Source organism: Monomorium pharaonis, chromosome 3, assembly GCF_013373865.1.
Source record: "Monomorium pharaonis isolate MP-MQ-018 chromosome 3, ASM1337386v2, whole genome shotgun sequence".
NCBI classification, from domain to species: domain Eukaryota; kingdom Metazoa; phylum Arthropoda; class Insecta; order Hymenoptera; family Formicidae; genus Monomorium; species Monomorium pharaonis.
In genome coordinates, this window is record NC_050469.1 from 844,404 (window position 1) to 862,401 (window position 17,998).

General features: G+C 32.3%; 3 protein-coding genes across 5 annotated transcripts; 1 reads left to right on the plus strand and 2 right to left on the minus strand.

Moving 5' to 3' along the window:
- Positions 1–2,841: 2,841 nt before the first annotated feature.
- On the minus strand, positions 2,842–10,272 carry LOC105838957 (regulator of nonsense transcripts 3A). 2 transcript variants are annotated; one of them, XM_012684917.3, is made up of 7 exons: positions 9,961–10,272; positions 8,187–8,601; positions 7,876–8,027; positions 5,680–6,328; positions 4,861–5,081; positions 3,252–3,419; positions 2,842–3,165 (listed from the first exon to the last, which is right to left on the minus strand). In XM_012684917.3, the coding sequence occupies exons 1-7, from the start codon at positions 10,096–10,098 to the stop codon at positions 3,154–3,156; spliced, it is 1,755 nt and encodes a 584-aa protein (XP_012540371.1). In that variant the 5' UTR covers positions 10,099–10,272; the 3' UTR covers positions 2,842–3,153. The 2 variants fall into 2 exon arrangements, with proteins under 2 accessions (XP_012540371.1, XP_012540370.1); XM_012684916.3 differs by having other exon boundaries at positions 2,842–3,419.
- Positions 10,273–12,057: 1,785 nt separating this feature from the next.
- Positions 12,058–14,706, plus strand: LOC118644794. Its single transcript, XM_036284357.1, has 4 exons — positions 12,058–12,389; positions 12,712–12,891; positions 13,320–13,538; positions 13,753–14,706. The coding sequence occupies exons 1-4, from the start codon at positions 12,302–12,304 to the stop codon at positions 14,361–14,363; spliced, it is 1,098 nt and encodes a 365-aa protein (XP_036140250.1). The 5' UTR covers positions 12,058–12,301; the 3' UTR covers positions 14,364–14,706.
- Positions 14,702–16,504, minus strand: LOC114254554 (putative nuclease HARBI1). Of its 2 annotated transcripts, XM_036284355.1 has the most exons (4): positions 16,365–16,504; positions 16,156–16,280; positions 15,936–16,040; positions 14,702–15,806 (listed from the first exon to the last, which is right to left on the minus strand). In XM_036284355.1, the coding sequence occupies exons 2-4, from the start codon at positions 16,270–16,272 to the stop codon at positions 14,859–14,861; spliced, it is 1,170 nt and encodes a 389-aa protein (XP_036140248.1). In that variant the 5' UTR covers positions 16,273–16,280; positions 16,365–16,504; the 3' UTR covers positions 14,702–14,858. The 2 variants fall into 2 exon arrangements, with proteins under 2 accessions (XP_036140248.1, XP_036140249.1); XM_036284356.1 differs by lacking the exon at positions 16,156–16,280 and having other exon boundaries at positions 16,365–16,467.
- Positions 16,505–17,998: the final 1,494 nt, after the last annotated feature.

The window sequence follows — 17,998 nt, forward strand, 5'->3', positions numbered from 1 at the left end:
CGCCATTTTTCTTCAAACTAGCAAGTAACTAGCATAATGTTTTATATATATAATACATCGCAATAACCTTTAGTTTCAAGATCATAAATATCGTGTCTTCGTTTCATTGGCTTAGTTTACATCGTCAAAACCTTAGTACGCGTATTAAGTTTGGTGCGCACCAAAGCCTTAGTACGGGCGCGTTTACATCGAATGTACTAAGCATGTACTGTGAAAAATATAATACAAATTTAATTCATGTTGATGTCTCCTACTAAGACATTTTCACACCGGTTTTTAGATTTTAGCACTGAGGTTATGCTCAATTGCTAAATTCTCTCTAAAATGCGTTTTATGCGTTTACATCAACATTTGTATCACTTGGTACGCGTATCAGTTTAGTACGATACTCCTACTTGATACGCTCGTACCAAATTGATCCGGCAGCGTTTACATCGTGCGTACTAAATATTTAGTACGAATTTGATACGAATATGGTACCTGATACGCGTATCAAATGCACGATGTAAACTAAGCCATTGTCGCATAAAGTTTGGTGCTCCCAAAGATTATTGACGTATATATATACAAAACATATCTAATTTTTCCTGCTAGTTAGAAGAAAAATGGCGGACGTAAGAATACTCACTTTTATAGTGCCTTAGTTCTACTGATAAAATTCTACTAGTTTACACCGAGCACTTGGTACGCGTATCAAATAGTAAATAACTAGTGAATGTGTTTAATCATTGGCTGATCAGCTTAAATTCACTACTTGATACGCGTATCAAATGCACGATGTAAACTAGGCCATTGTATGCGATATCGCATACGACATCTAGGGTCCTCGTTTCAAGAATAGACCCCCAGTGATGATAGATAGACGGGCCGGTTTTACTCTCGCGCATGCGCGAGAATTAGCAATATAATTGTCTATTATTTCATTTAATATACAATCTTGGTTTTTAAAAAAATTTTTATATGTTTAAATATATAATCAAAAGAGCTCCTAAAAACCTGTATAAATCAGATTTTTATACTTCAATACCGTTACATTTGACGCGCATGCGCGAGAAAAACCGGCCCGTTTATTGGACGGGGAGTACTTTAAAGGCGATAAAATTGATTTGGAAGAATAAATAAAGATTTATTTTATAAACAAATTACCTTATTTTCTGATCGCAGTAGTATTTTATAAATATTGTGTGCTATCTGGGACAAGTAACAAAAATTTTTTTTACATAGATTAGTCGTTTCAATCGTTATTTTTTGTCTTTGGTATTCTATTATGTAAAAAATTATTTGTAGTAAGTAAATATCTATGGGTGCGTTCCGTTTCACGCATGATGCATCGTTCATCCTTGTTGTTTGTGAGGGTGCGGTCCCATGAAGCGGATTATGCGGAAGCGGATCACCAATCGCGAGATCATTCTGATAGAACTCTTTCAAAGATTCCGTCGAAACGGTTCTGTGATTGGTGATCCGTTCGTTCCGCTTCCGCATAATCCGCTCCATGGGACCGCACCCTTAGGGTGCAGTCCCATTAAGCACGGATCGGAATGACGGAACGGATTCTGCTAGAGATTTCTAGTGAATTCTTGACCCGGCTGTTCCGTCCGATCGGAACGTGTATATTTTCTCAATTCCGGACGGATCGGGCGAGTGTTTCTGACCGCACAAGTTTTAAAACACCATTGTATTGGAAAAACATCATTAGTAGACCTATTCTATAACTCTTAACAACAGTTCGGTATCGTTTTATATTGTTATAACGATACAAATACGATACAATACGATACGTATCGTTATATTGTTATGTTGAATACAGCTTTCGCACTCTCTCGAACACCGATACAGCATGTTAAGTTGACAAATTCTTAACCGTTTGCAGTTTTTTAAACATAATTAATAAGATTGTTTTTTCATCCATCGTTTTATGTGTTTCAAAATATATTTTCATACAAGCTCCAGTAAGCTGATGTTCGGCAATATCCAGATATAAATGTAAAATTATCCAAACAATACGACTTCGCCAAAAATATGTAGTTGAAATCATAAACTTTGGGTCCAAAGAGCACGCACTCCCACGTTAAAATTAAACCTGTCTAATAATACAAAGTATTGTTTACGTTTCTTACAATTTCTTATCTCATGTTCCGTTCACGCATGTTCCGTTCCGTAAAAAATTTCTCTACCCGTCCCATATAGCAAAAACGGAACGGAATTTGGTTATAAAATATATTTTATTCTTACAATTCAGTATTTTAGAGTACTCACATTAATGTTATTGGCAAGATAATTAAACAAATTATGTATGTGATCGCTTCAGTCGCATCAAAATAACAAAATATCGGTGAATTATGCATATTAACCTGCGACCGATGTGACATTCCGTTCCGTTTTGGCTACATGGGACTGGTAGAGCAAACTTTTACGGAACGGAACTGGAACGGATCGCTCAATTCCAGTGAGAAATCCGATCCGTCATTCCGATCCGTGCTTAATGGGACTGCACCCTTATTGTTTGTCAAACGTTAAACGAGGATGAACAATGCATTATGCGCATCATGCGTGAAACGGAACGCAGCCTATGTGTGCGCGCACGAATATTGACTTTTAATTATCAAGAACCTTATCTAATCATTTTTATTCTGTACAATAAGATTTCAAACAAATTGTTTAAAAAATATTAAAATAATTGATACTTTTTTGGTTGCTCTAAAATTTAGATTTAGAATAAAGTTCAGTGGTTCCTAACCTTTCTTTGATCAGGGACCCCTAGGTTTAAAAGAAATATTCCGAGAATTTGAAAATAAGCGACCAGGCATCATACTAGATGACGCGTGTAACAATATCAATTTATTATAGGTTTATAACTTTATTTTGCGGACCTTAATTTAGTTCTCGCGGACCCCTGGTTGGGGACCTGTACTCTAAATAGATTAGAACAAAGAAACATTTATTTATTAATTCTTTAATATTACAGTAATAAAATTGCATCTAAAAAAGAGAAATCCGCAAAACGTACGATATAATCAGACTATGCGTGAAATGTTTATCCAACATACACGTACAAAATCATTTTAATATATGTTAAAGATAGCGATATGTTTTATGTAATACAAGAAAAATTATATACATGACAATTAAATCTGCCGAGCAGAAGTCAAAGCGTCATCGGTGAGTCTGTAAATAGAAAATGATAAAAACTAAAAATAAAAGAATTACGTTGCGTCGCGGGTGATACTGCGTTTGAATGTCATCGAGCGTACTTCCGTTGCACCAACTTTTCCAGCCTTGCCGGTCGTGGAGGAAGCACTGGGATTTGGTGTAGGGCTCTGTGACAAAGACGCACGTTCGTCGCTGGATTTCTCACGTTCTAGCCGCTGCTTGCTAAACTTGCCCATACCTGGTCTGTAGATCTCCATCGCCGGGCGATCCTACAATTGACCGAATAGTCAATAAATATTTTTTGTCTCTCAAATGTGTTGAATATGTGTGAGAAAATGTACGAGATATTTAGCAATAGATAACAAAATATTTAAAGTGATTCTAAATAATTAAAAAAGTCAAAAAATAAAAAAAAAGTGCGATTATAAATATTTAAATATTTATATGCTTTACAAAACCTTAATCGCAATTTTAGTATTTCTCATTTTTATCTTATTTTATAACCTCTCACTAGAATCACTTCTTAAATTTTTCCCCTCTATTGTCAAACACCTTGGTCGGTATTCATAGTCGAATCTCATTCAAGACCCATCTTAAACACGATCTTGAGACGTCAATGCTGTTATTTCATTGGTTAAGTAAGTCTCAAGTCGGCTCGAAGCTAGACTTAAGACAATTCTTGAACTTAAGATCGGTCTATGAATTCCGTCCCTTGTATAAATCGTATGGACAAGCACTAAAATAAAGTGCACATTTTTTCACATGCATTGTAAAAAAGATACAGGCGCGCAGAAAGAATATAGGTAATTAATGAAGAATTCGAGGTAATTAATGAAGAAATAAGAATTAAAGCCTTCGGCACACGATACAATTTTTCATGCTAGATCGCATACGAGGCGTCTTACTACGTATCCTCATTGGCTTACGATTGGTGACATAATCATTCGAGCCAATCAGGACACGTATTAAGATGCCTCGTATGCGATCTAGAATGAAAAATCGTATCGTGTGCTGAAGACTTTAATCAGAGTATCGATTATGTAATTTTTCCCCTAGGGCGGAAACATGAAAAGTGAAGTTTCAAGTTACTGTCTCTTTCTATTCAACACCAATAGAAAGAGATAGTTACATGAAACTTTTCACTTTTCACGTTTCCGCCTTAAGGAAAAAATTACATGATCGCTGTCCAGAAATAAGAATTAAAAAAGATGCAAGATATATTGTACATGTTTAAGAAAGTATATATAATTTGCATATTTAATATAAATTTTATTTATAATAATTTTATTTATTTATAAATTTTTGATAATTTTTCTGTACATAAAAGAGACAATGTCAAATAATATTTTATGTAATGTGTGTAAATTATGCAAAACGTAGCCTTCATCTTGGAACGCTAAAGCCGCCACTATTATCTTTTATGCACGTCATAAACAGTTTTAATAGAAAAATATTCTACCATGATAAACAAATCAAAATATGTATTTAGTTGACTGGGAATAAATAAATCGCGACATTGTATTATTTCCTTAGAGAATGGAAACTTAAACAATTTTTCTTCAAAATTAGACACGCAACTTATGACACTTGCCCATAAAAATTACAATTATAACGAAATTGATAGAGATAATTAAGATCTATGGGACCCCATAGTTTTAATATTAGAAATCGAGATTCAATTCGGACTATCATCGAAGAGATTATTCTTACCTTATTTCGTATTCTACGCTCCAATCGTGGATCTTTTTTATTCTTTTCTTTTTCCTCATTATCATTCTTCTGAAGATTGCTTTGGCCTCCTCCGTCTAACGACTTGTGACGTCGTAAACAGTTACCATCACCTGCACCGCCTTCACCACTACTTTCGAGAGAATTACGCCTCTTTACAACTTTTGATTCCTTATCTTCAGAATTATCTTCATCGTTGACATCTATGCAAATGTGTTTGTTACATCATGTTATATTTATCACAAAAATATTTCTACACAGATATCCTCCCTCCTGTTTATTTAAGGATTACACACAAAATCGATTCTGTTGCTAACTAGAAAATATTCATAAAAAAATGTATGTAATTATCTTGTAAGAAAGAGTATTTCCTATCTAGTTTTGTACTAAAAGGTTGAAATACTTTCTTTCGATGAATTTCAAAATGCTTGTTCTGTTCGTAGAGCAGTTGAACATAATTGGTTTAGGCCTGTTTTTACCAACGTAGATTAACTTTAATCTCGGTTTAATTTACTTGTTATCTTATTCTAGTTCCAAAAATGAGAAAGAGATAAAGAGTAAGTTAATCCAAAATTAAAATTAATCTATGTTAAGTAGAAATAGGCCTTAGATCTATAAGAACAATCGGTGAACAAGCTGCGTTTCAAAACTAATAAAAAAGTGTCATAATTTTTTAACAACCGACTGTACGAAAGAACATTTTTAAATTCTTAAAGTTTGAAATTAATTACATTAGAAAAAAGAAAAATGAGGGAAAAAGTAAAATTCTCTTCTATGACTATACAAATAAATTTTTTTCACCTGCATTAACCAAATCGTTCCCTTCTTCCACACTCTCTTGGCAATTTTGTATTATGTCCGTTGTTATTCCATCTTCGGCAGTGTTACGTTGCTCACATTCATTGTCTTTTGCATGTTTTAATTCATTTCCGTTATACACGAACTCCTTATTACTTTCATTTTTTCTTTCTTGTACAATATCATGTTCCTCCTTTGCTTTCTTCGAATTTGTATCGTCCCCGTTGGCATCGGCAATTTGTTTTTTTGTCTCCGCCAACTTCTTCTTCTCTTGTCTCATTTTTTCATAACTTTTCCCACGTCTTTCTTCAACCTTTCTATCTCTGGAGTCCCTAAATTCTTCTTTTATCTCGTACCTTCTGTCGTCTCGAAAATCGAGTCTCCTCTCTTCTCGATCATCGCATCTTCCATAAGGCTTTTTCTCATCATATCGTCGTTGCTTGATCTCTCTTTCTTTATTCCTGTCATCAACTCGTTCTCTATATCCCTTAATGATAGGTTTAATTTCTCGATCTCGCATTGGTTTTTCTCTAATCTTATCATCTTTTCTGCTTCTATTTTTTAGTTCCTTTGGTGAGAGCTTATCTCTCTCTTCTTTATTTTCTTTATCATCTTTGCTCGATTCTTTATCCAAGTCTGGATTCCTTAAAACCTATAAAAAATTAAAAAGTGTACATCTGTATTCTTTATGTTATTTTTATACTATTTTAAAGCAGTGGTCAGTGTTGGATAAAAAGTTCACATTCTTATGTTGAGATTTATTGTTGATGCTTGTTAAGTAGTTTATCAAAATGTGAATAGAAAAGAAAAAATGATAAGTATTTACGTGAAGATTAGATCAAACATTTTCCAATTCTCCAACACTATTTTTAAAGTATTTATTTAATGCAGTGGTCAGTATCAGATAAACATTTCAGATTTCCATGTTGATGCTTATTAAGTGATCTGTTATGATGTGAATAGCAAAGGAGGGATAATAATAAATATTTATGTGAAAAATAGATCAAAATATTTTCTGATACTGCCAATTACTTTCAATGTACTTATTGCATTTTATTATCTTACAAGCTTTTTGCTGTTTATATGCCATATTTATTTTACGCTCGCAAGTTTGTTCTACAACAAACTATAGAACACAATATAAACTTTTTTCTAATTCTTTCCAAAAATTGAGCGCGCGCGCACGCACAAAGAGGGGGGGGGGAGGGGGGGGGAGAGAGAGAGAGAGAGAGAGAGAGAGAGAGAGAGAGAGAGAGAGAGAGAGAGAGAGAGAGAGAGAGAGAGAGAGATTAAAATAATTACAAAGTGACAATATACATGTATAGAATTACATAAAGTTTCGAGAAAATCATAAATATAAAATTAATTGCAACAAATATATGCAATAAACGCTCCCTTCTCAAGAACTATCACCAAACCAGCTTGTCAAATATCAGCACCAATTTTTCCGCATGTCTTACGATACAGCAGTAGACCAATTTCGCAAAGTTAAATCCTGATCCCATTATTTTCACATCACTTTAAGGTGATACACGATTCTTTTGGCGTAAATATTGTACCACAACTTTTTCACAGATCAAAGTCAGCGAGAAATTCATGGCTACTAATATAAATGAAAAGAACCTCATTGTCAGTACATATTCTAACACATTAAAGATAGTTTAAATAGAAAAAAATTACAAAAAGCTTCTTTTGCTGATAAAGAATTTTTTCTTACATGGTTGCCTTTGTGGAAACAGAAATAAGTTTTGGGGTTAACTTGATTATTGCCAGTTAAATATTGTTTCTTGACATCAAACATGCTTCTAATCGGTTTTGTTTTTCTAATGTGCTCGTAAAATCTTTCATAAGTCGTATACAATTTCTCTTGGGCTCGATTGTATAGAAATCTATTTAGGAAAATCTCTTCTTCGTACTTATATGTACTTGCGTTTTCAACAAAACACTGAAAGAACGCGTCTTCAAATTTGATTTTTGTAGGGTGAGATGTGGGAAAGTTGGGTGATTGTTCGTCTTCCGCGATATATATATGCTGAAAACGTTCAGTATCAGCAAATACAGTAAAGAATAAAATATGTGATACAAAAAACTTTTGATCGCGTTGGATAAATAATTACAAACAAAATGTTATTTATCCCATATATTCCATGCTGTATTTGTTGTATAGAAAAATTTGATGTATAGATTTGATTATTCTACCTTAGAGATAACAGGATCGTCCTTGGTCCTCCGTCTTTCCATATCCCTCCGTCGCCTTTCTTCACGTTTCTCATCCCTAAGACGTTGTTTCTCTTGCTTACGAAGTTTCAAATACTCGAGCAGTGGAGTTGTCGTGATCTTTTTCACTATATCTGTATAATATAATCATTATAATATTAAAACAAATTTGGCTTTTACACACACGACACATATATGTATTTTTTTTTACTACAATAAGAAATTAAAAATAAAATATAATGTATATACACTTACTGGAACAGAAAATTAAAAATAAAACGAAAAGCACTTACTGTCTGATGGTTGATAAGAATACTCTGTTTTCGATTGGGTTATACTCGAATCAACCTCCTGATTTTTTAAATTCTCTAAAAAGCTTATATAATACGAATCACTCTCAATAGTGCCACATTTGAGATCTTTCTTCTTGCCCGCTCGTTTCTTTGGTAATCTTTGAAAGGGTGCAAATTCTACTACTGCAGGATATTCCACCCCTTTTGAATCTACGAAGACGTAGTTATCAAACTTTTCCCGAAATATGAAAATATCTTGCTGCTCCATGAAATTAATATATGCGCGAGAAAATGCAAACTGGCCAAGAGACATGTCAGCCTTTACAAAGTACATATAGTCATGTTCTGGCAATGGAGAGACTTGCTCTAAGAATTGATCCTGAGTCATTGTTGGAGGCAGTCTTCTAATCACCACCTAATCCCAAATATCAATAATATACTTTATCACATAAAAAAATATTAGCTTGAAAAATATAAGACAAAAGTGTAACAAATAAATCTTAAATTTATATTTGTATTTTAAGACATCTCAATTACCATATTGTGATTATCAAGCATTATTCATATATGAATAATATTCTTTCTAAAAACATTCTACTTAAATACAATGTCAAAATTATGTTAAAAATCCATTTAATGTTAATAGTAAAAAGTAAATTATAAGAGAATGTATTTGGTTTCCTCTAAGTTTTTCATGGAATTGAGCTTCAGTCATATACAAATGATACAATAATATATTAAAAGGGACAAATAACTTTCTGGAAAAAACTAACTTTTTAACATTGTTCTTTATTATATACATTTAAAAAAAGAAACCAACACTTTTTAAGAAAGAATTCTACATATAAAAAGTTATTTTTATTAAAGTATATTTTCATTAATGTTTTTTGTAAATAAAAAATTAAAAAATATAGTCCTAAAAATATCATACTTATAACTGATATTGCTGATCAACATGTTTATTTTTTAAAATGTTATACTTTGCAAAATCTCGATCACACTTAAAATTTTTCTCAACATTATGACTCAGTTACATTTTAATATATTTTAATAAAAATTTATATTGTGAATATCATTTTTTAAAGTTTTTTGGGTTATTTTATTGTATTTTTGTAAAGTATGTAAAAAAATGTAAGTTTAATTTAAATATCATTAAAAAGATAACTTAAAAAATAAATTTAAAAAATAACTTAAAAAAATAATTATTTAGAAAACAAAAAATATAGTTTAAGAAAATTTAAATTTCAACCTTATTTTATAAAAAAATTGTTTGATTTTAATGTACAAAAAATAAATTTGTTTTCAATGTAACAATATCATTTCACATATAATATTCATGTAAGTTTTTAACTATTATAGTTTTCTTTTATCTAAAAAAGTAATTTGTCCCTTTTTTTCATACAAACTACTTAAACATCAATATTTCGAAATAATAATTTAGTAATCTTCTTCTAATGGTCAATTTACCATTAAACTTTTTATACAGAAAACCTCTCTCTTCCTATATTTTTTATACATATGATTTGAAACAAAATATCAGGGTTAAATACAATCATTGTTAAAAAAAAATTCATTAAGCACATGTACAAGATAAACTTTACATAAATTTGAAATTATCTTGCACATTCCAAAGATTTCCCAAATTAATAAAATTCAGTTCTTTTCATTTGTTATTTGACAGAATGAGCATAACCTATGTCGCGTTTCGTACTATTGTTAAAAAACGGAGAAGTTAACGTCGCAGAAAAATTTGTATATGGTAAGAATGTTGAACCTTCGTTAGGGGACGACATTTTTCTTTTTTGTTATCTTTGACTTTTCCGACCTCCGACGAATTGGTCTGATTGTCGTTTTGCATGGAACAGCTGTCGTTATGCGCAGCACTCTCAGATTGTTGCGCTTCCTCAGTCATTTTGACTCACAACACGCTCGCGATCGCTTTCCGAAATTTAAGAGAAATTTTTGTCGCTGCACGATTCGTACCGGTTCGAAATATACAATCATACAATTTTGCCTTCTCGAAGATTAAACGAAAGAATCTTCTCCCAGCAATTTATGTGACTATTACGGCCATCTTGGTTCGATCCTGCATACAAAAGACAATCCACTAGTTTACACCGAGCACTTGGGATACGCGTATCAAGTAGTGAATTTAAGCTGATCAGCCAATGATTAAACACATTCACTAGTTATTTACTATTTGATACGCGTACCAAGTGCTCGGTGTAAACTAGAGTATTAGGGTGCGTTCGGGGCAAGATTAAAGGGCCATCTACAATGGAGAGTCGTAGGCCGTAGCAGTAGTCGTAGAAAATGTCTCCATTTCGTATTGCTTTACTGTTTACAGCCTACAGCAGACATTGAGCCAATTTATTGCGTGCTTACGATGAGCGTTAGGGCATTCGGGTTTAGTTTTTGGTTGCCTTTCTTTGATGGCCGGCTTGTATGTTATTGCTACGTCGTTTTTCTTCTAGACAGCATTGCCGTAGTTTTAGTGCTGTTACGGCTAAAACACTCCATTGTAGATGGCCCTTAAAGGCCCTCACACATGAATTGACATAACCATAACGTAAGGTTTTGACGCGTCGGATTGGGCGACCATAACCGTAACCTGCCGTAAGAGCCACCGCACAAGCTTTTTCGTAACACGTTACGTTACGTTAAGTGCTCCATAAACCTAAGGGCCACTGCACAAACTCTTCCATAACGCGTTACGTTACGTTAAGTACTCCATACGAACCTAAGTTGTACTTAAAATTTAACTTAAATCAACGCACAAAGAAGAGCCACCGCACAAGCTTTTTCGTAAAGGGCCATCTACAATGGAGAGTCGTAGGCCGTAGCAGTAGTCGTAGAAAATGTCTCCATTTCGTATTGCTTTACTGTTTACAGCCCACAGCAGACATTAAGCCAATTTATTGCGTGCTTACGATGAGCGTTAAGACATTCGGGTTTAGTTTTTGGTTGCCTTTCTTTGATGGCCGGCTTGTATGTTATTGCTACGTCGTTTTTCTTCTAGACAGCATTGCCGTAGTTTTAGTGCTGTTACGGCTAAAACACTCCATTGTAGATGGCCCTTAACACGTTACGTTACGTTAAGTGCTCCATAAACCTAAGTTCGTACTTAAAATTAAACTTACATCAACGCACAAAGAAACTTTTAACGTAAGTTCTTAAGTTCTTACGTTAAGGATTTTTTTGTGCGTTGATTTAAGTTAAATTTTAAGTACAACTTAGGTTCGTATGGAGTACTTAACGTAACGTAACGCGTTATGGAAGAGTTTGTGCGGTGGCCCGAAATCCTTAACGTAAGAACTTAAGAACTTACGTTAAAAGTTTCTTTGTGCGTTGATGTAAGTTTAATTTTAAGTACGAACTTAGGTTTATGGAGCACTTAACGTAACGTAACGTGTTACGAAAAAGCTTGTGCGGTGGCTCAAAGAAACTTTTAACGTAAGTTCTTAAGTTCTTACGTTAAGAATTTCTTTGGGCGTTGATTTAAGTTAAATTTTAAGTACAACTTAGATTCGTATGGAGTACTTAACGTAACGCGTTAAGGGCCATCTACAATGGAGTGTTTTAGCCGTAACAGCACTAAAACTACGGCAATGCTGTCTAGAATAAAAACGACGTAGCAATAACATACAAGCCGGCCATCAAGGAAAGGCGACCAAAAGCTAATCCCGAATGCCCCAACGCTCATCGTAAGCACGCAATGAATTGAATCAATGTCTGCTGTAGGCTGTAAACAGTAAAGCAATACGAAGTGGAGACATTTTCTACGACTACTGCTACGGCCTACGACTCTCCATTGTAGATGGCCCTTTATGGAAGAGTTTGTGCGGTGGCCCTAACCGGCTAATTCAAGTACGTGGGTGCGTTCGTTTATGCAGTAACTGCCGCAGTTGTCGTTCGTTTACTTCGTCTGCGAAAGTTACTGCGGCGCAGTTTGTCGTTCGTTTACGCAGTGATACATCTCATCTGAGCAGCTACCTCGAAGGTCCTGCTTTGGATGCTCTGCTCGCAGTACTGCATAAACAAACGCAGTATCACGCAGTATTTTCATCGTCGTATTTTCACTTATTTACGTGAGATTGTGCCTGAAAATTTAAAAAATGTCAAGTTACTTTATTAAAATTGAAAAACAAAAAGGTGGAGAACAACTCCTCAAGATTGATCCTACAAAACTAAAAATAATACCAGGTAAATTACATAATAAAAAGCTATAAAGTTTATTAATTTGTGTTTGTTTCGTAATCAAATAACCTAAAAATTTATATTTATTAAGAATGTAAATTGAAAATCAATCCGCAACATATTAAAAAAATTGATTATGTTCAGAAAACACAAGTGCTCAGTGAGCAGTCAGTGATTATTGATTCTTACTGTTATATCTCTAAATTTAGACAAATTATATAAGCAAATTACTCAATTGCTGTGTAACGGTTGTGTTTTCTGAACGTAACCATTTTAAACTTGCAGTAAACAAATTATAATTTTTTGTGGTTTTATAAATTTATCTTAGGTGCAGGTTCTACTGCAACTATTCCTAATAACACGACGTCGTCTACGATAAATATAGAAAAACAAGAGAAGCCTGAATTTGATAAGAATTTGGATCCGTCATTACTTTCTCAAAATGTCTTGTGTACACCGTCAATTTTTCCAAGGCTTTTATCCGAATCAACTTCACCAGTAGTCCAAGGTATAAATAAATAAATTTTTTATATATATACTTATTGTATTATAAAAAATTTATATTCATTATAATATGTATAAATATTATAATAAATAAATATATTTATGTGTATGTAATAAAATAGTTGCAAATATCACAGATTCCACCCAGCAAACACAGAACATTGCGGCAATGTTGCAATATTGCTGTAATGTTGCTACAATGTTACAACATTGTCACAATGTTGCTGCAATGTTCTATGTCTGCTGGGTAATATAGATATAATAAATGCATACTGTAATATTACTTATAAAAATTGATCAATTTGTAATTATCTCATAACTCACATAGGATTGCATTAGTCAACCGTTTTGGTGTTAATATTTATTTGTTTTTATTATTTTTTTAAATACTGCCTATAACTGCATTTATGTTCCTGTGTATTATCATAATAGGTTTGGACAATTGTAAAGTTTTTCGTTTGGTCGATTTGAATACAACGACAACTTCGGGTCCTCAATCTGCTATTCCATCAACGATAACTTCTGAACTTCCATTTTTCACTGTTCCATCAACTGTCACACTTTCACAAAGTTCTACGGATGATATGGATAATATGGGAGGGTCATGTCCAAAAAAACTAAAAATGGAAAAATGTTCATCATCAGCGGAAGGTAAGTAACCAAGGATCTTAATTTCTGTTTATTGTTTTCTACTGTGCATAGTGGAAATCAAATTAATTGTCAAACTTCTATTTTATGGAATTTATTTTTGGAAAAATTGTTAGTATTATGACCAGTAAGAAAAAATATAAAGAAAATTTTGAAAGTGTTGATATTTTCAACATATTTATGTGTTCTATAAGTAATTTTTTTGTTTTAATTTTAGGTGTTTCTAAAGAAAACTGGACAGAAGCAGAGATACAGCTTTTACTTGAGCAACGACTCAATATGAATCATAAATTTGAAAACCCAAACACACGAAAGACACCATATTGGAATATAATAGTTAAAAGTTTTCAAGAAAAGGGTTACAATGTAAAAGCAAGTGATTTAATAAACAAATGGAAAAATCTCCAAGTTACTTACAATCGGAATGTAAGTAAACTGAAAAGAACGGGCGAAAGTGCTATTACTTGGAAATACTTTGAACAAATGCATGAAATTTTTGCGGAGAAGAAAAGTGTAAATCCTGTAGAAGCATCACTAGGTTCAACTTTCAAACCAAAGACACTTACCTTGTCAGAGGATGAATCAACTGATGTATGTAAGGAAAATATAGATGTTAAAGAAAATATTTTACCAAAAGAGAGAAAAAGAGAACAATCAAAGAAAACGCGATTTCAAGAAGAAATGTTACAACTCTTGAAAGAAAAAAAATCACAATCATTAAAACTCAAAAAAGAGATTTGGGAAGATAAGAAAAAGATTGCTACAAGTAAAATTGAAGCGATTAATAATCTTATTGCTGTCTTAAAAGATGAAAAGAAAACCGCCTAACATAAAATGATATTTTACAAAGTCAAGTATGATCTCCTTAAGTTTTTTATTTATTTTCGTTTATGTTTTTGTTTGTCTTATTTTAATAAAATATTTATGTTTTATATAAGACAAATGTTACACTCTTACAATATTAAGATATTTCTTATATTTTTTATTAAGTAAAAAATAATATTCGGTTATTAATAGAATTATTGTTTTATATAAAAACATTTATATGTATATTCGTATGTTTCTAATATAATACATTTTATGCTTAATTAAAAGTAATATAATACTCATTATTCGTTTGTGATGTACCTGTGATGTACTTCAAAGTAAAATAAACAAATATCAAATATTATAAAATAGACATAATTTATTCGTATTTATAACTAAGTTTTATTATCGTGTGTTATCATAAATGCATAAAATTTGAGTAGTAAATAAGGAAATAGTTGTGGCCCATGTTAACATTAATGTATTTTTTTTTTGTTTATTTATTGTTCGCCTATTTTATCTTCCTCTATTCGCCCACAAAGTTTCTACAATTCTATTTCTTTTTTCATTAGCCGCTTCTAAAAGAATATTGTCATTTGGATTGGCATTGCCTTCATCCTGGTTTTCGTTTTCTTCCTCATGTTCGTCATCACTTAATTCCGTTTCATCATTATTTCTAATGCAAATATTATGCAAAACACAAACAGCAACAACAACTATTTTCATCTCATTCATGAGAGACATATTTAAAAATTTTAATCTTCTAAATCTAGATCTTAGTCTTCCAAATGCTTGTTCAATGACAACTCTCTTTGAACTTAATTTTGCATTGTACAACTTTTGCCTCCGAGACAAGTGACCATTATCACGGAATGGTGTTAATAAATAAGGTTGTAAACTATATGCAGAATCTCCTAAAATATGAGTTCCTTCCGGTATAAGCGTTGGATCTTCTGCAAGTGCCTGACCTATAGGACTTTCTCTCCACACTCTGGCATCATGAGTCGCACCAGGCCAACCAATGAAAATATCAATAAATTGACATTTTGCATCGCATATCCCTTGTAAAATAATAGAGTGGAAACCTTTTCGATTATAATAACTTTTAGGATCGACGTTAGGAGCTGGAATTTCGATATGCATTCCATCAACTGCACACACAACGTCTGGAAAATCATTTGGTCCTCTGAGATTATTAAATTGTTGTTTTTTATTTTGAAACTCTGCTAGATTTGGCCAGTGTAAATACTCATTTACAATTTTACATAAAGCACCGCATATATTAAGAAATATTTTATGCGTAGTACTTGAGCTTAAATCAAATAGATTACTGACTTCTCGAAAAGAATCTTGATTTGATAATAACCATATTGTTGACAATATTGCTTTTTCTAATGGTACATTAGGATGACCTCCTTCTTTGTTTTTAGGCTCAAGCATAGGGCCAATTGCTCTTCTAACAATCTAAAATAAAGTAGGTTTATAAATTACATAAATTTGCAATCTTTTTTTATGTTTAACCAATTCAATGACATTAAAGATTAATACCATGCATTGCTTTTAAATTAAAATCTTTCTGATTTATATGCTTACTTCGAAAGAACCTCTCGTGAGACGAAAATGCGATTGAAATGTTTTTTCGTGCATTCTAAAAATTATACCGCAAAAATTTTCAACTTTCGGTACTTGTCTATGTTCCTATAAACAAAAAATAAACAAAAATATATACTTCTAGATTTATTATATATATTAATATTATTTATTTAAACTTGTAAAATTTTAATAAAACTAATAAATAAAATATACATAATACCACATCATTTAACAATAGTAGCTCTTCATCAGAACTATCTGTCCATAAATCAGAATCATCTGATGAGCTATCATTGATCAATTCTATTGCACTATGAATAATATTATTTGTATCCATTGTGATTTCTAAAAATAGAATTTTTTAAATAAATAAATTCAAATACTTAATTTAAAAATTAATTAATATTTAAATTTTAAACAAACTATAACCTAGTTTTCCTAGTCTTTTAACTGGAGAAGACAATCCGAGCAGTAGTTTACGCAGATATTCATTCGGTAAAATGTATCACGTGACTGGCAGATGAGATGCGCAGTGGATGCGCTAACCGCTGCGTAAACGAATGCACCCCGTGATTGGTCAAAACCTTACTGCTCTAGTTTACACCGAGCACTTGGTACGCGTATCAAGTAAGTAGTGAATTTAAGCTGATCAGCCAATGATTAAACACATTCACTAGTTATTTACTATTTGATACGCGTACCAAGTGCTCGGTGTAAACTAGAGCACTGTTACGGTTATGTCAATTCATGTGTGAGGGTCTTAAAGGCTCCCGCACACTTTGCATAACGTATGTACATAAGCAAATTGATTGGTCCATAAGCAAAGTGCATAAGAAATTCAACCAATCAAATTTCTTATGTATTTATGTTATGCGTTAGACCGGATCTACAATAGGTGAGTAAGCCTTATGCCATAAGAATCTGACCAATTATAATTAAATGTGAAAAGAATAATCAAATATGATTGGTTAATTTCTTATGGCTTAAGGTTTACTACACCTATTGTAGATCCGGCCTTATGTAAAAGTGTGTGCGGGGGCCTTAAAGGCCATCACACACGAAATGGCATATGCATTGCATAAGAGCGCTAAGCCAATAAGCATCTTATGTAAATCAATATGGCGATTTTATGCTGAGAGCTAATTGGTTCAACGGTCTTATGCTATGTTTATGTAGCTTATGTCATTTCGTATGTAATGGCTCTAAGGGCTATAATTGGCTGCACACTAGTGCGATTTCTGTCGCGCGCGATGCGCGATATCCAATCAGCATATAGAGATGAGCGGAAAGATGGTCATTCATTGGATGTAAATCGCGTGTGCAGCCAGTCTAAGGGCTATTACACACAAAGGCCGGTATTCATAGCTCTAAGCTACATTCCAAAACGTACTTTCCGAGGAAAATTTTACTCAAAATATATAGTACACGTAACGTATCCTATATTGGGTGCGTTCGAAAATAGTTTTCGCTGGTGCTGAGAGAAAAAGTTAAGTTGGTAGTATTGAGAATTTCCAACGCTGCGTTCGTTTTCTTAACGTACGCACGTATTTTATATAACTTATACCTACGATTGTTGAAATTTAGCAAATTCAAGGTAATCCTTTTCCTTTGTTTAATAACACTTAAATGTAAAATAGAATAAATATAAAATGACATTATTAATAAATAAAAAGCAAGAAATAAGAGGAACATTAAAATTCTCTTAATATCTTTTATTGTTATGTGGGATTGTAACATAAAATTTAACAAATTACTTGAAATAAAATATTTTTTTAATGCAAATTTATAAATTATTACTTTTCGTAAATTAACTAATCAATATAAAAAATTACTGAATATATAAATAATTATTTAATATAATGTATTTACAGGCTTTTTCTTTTCGTATTATTGAATAAGAAACGAAAGTCAATAAAAAGAATATACAAATTTAATCAACATTAATTATTATTATTATGGAAAAGTTATTATTGAAGAATATTTTACTCGAAAACATGTTTGATTTTTCTAGTATAGTTTATCGTTTAATAACAGTGATGACGACGATGAAGAATTACAAAATA

Excerpts from the sequence above, each read along its gene's own strand:
- LOC105838957 (XM_012684916.3), bottom strand. The coding sequence starts at position 10,098 with ATGACTGAGGAAGCGCAACAATCTGAGAGTGCTGCGCATAACGACAGC. Across the intron at positions 6,329-7,875 it reads ACGATCCTGTTATCTCTAAG|GTTTTAAGGAATCCAGACTT; the intron begins GTAGAATAATCA and ends AATTTTTTATAG. Across the intron at positions 3,420-4,860 it reads AGCGTAGAATACGAAATAAG|GATCGCCCGGCGATGGAGAT; the intron begins GTAAGAATAATC and ends GGTCAATTGTAG.
- LOC118644794 (XM_036284357.1), top strand. The coding sequence starts at position 12,302 with ATGTCAAGTTACTTTATTAAAATTGAAAAACAAAAAGGTGGAGAACAA. Across the intron at positions 12,390-12,711 it reads AAAACTAAAAATAATACCAG|GTGCAGGTTCTACTGCAACT; the intron begins GTAAATTACATA and ends AATTTATCTTAG. Across the intron at positions 13,539-13,752 it reads ATGTTCATCATCAGCGGAAG|GTGTTTCTAAAGAAAACTGG; the intron begins GTAAGTAACCAA and ends TTTTAATTTTAG.
- LOC114254554 (XM_036284355.1), bottom strand. The coding sequence starts at position 16,272 with ATGGATACAAATAATATTATTCATAGTGCAATAGAATTGATCAATGAT. Across the intron at positions 16,041-16,155 it reads TACTATTGTTAAATGATGTG|GAACATAGACAAGTACCGAA; the intron begins GTATTATGTATA and ends TTTTGTTTATAG. Across the intron at positions 15,807-15,935 it reads TCACGAGAGGTTCTTTCGAA|ATTGTTAGAAGAGCAATTGG; the intron begins GTAAGCATATAA and ends ACTTTATTTTAG.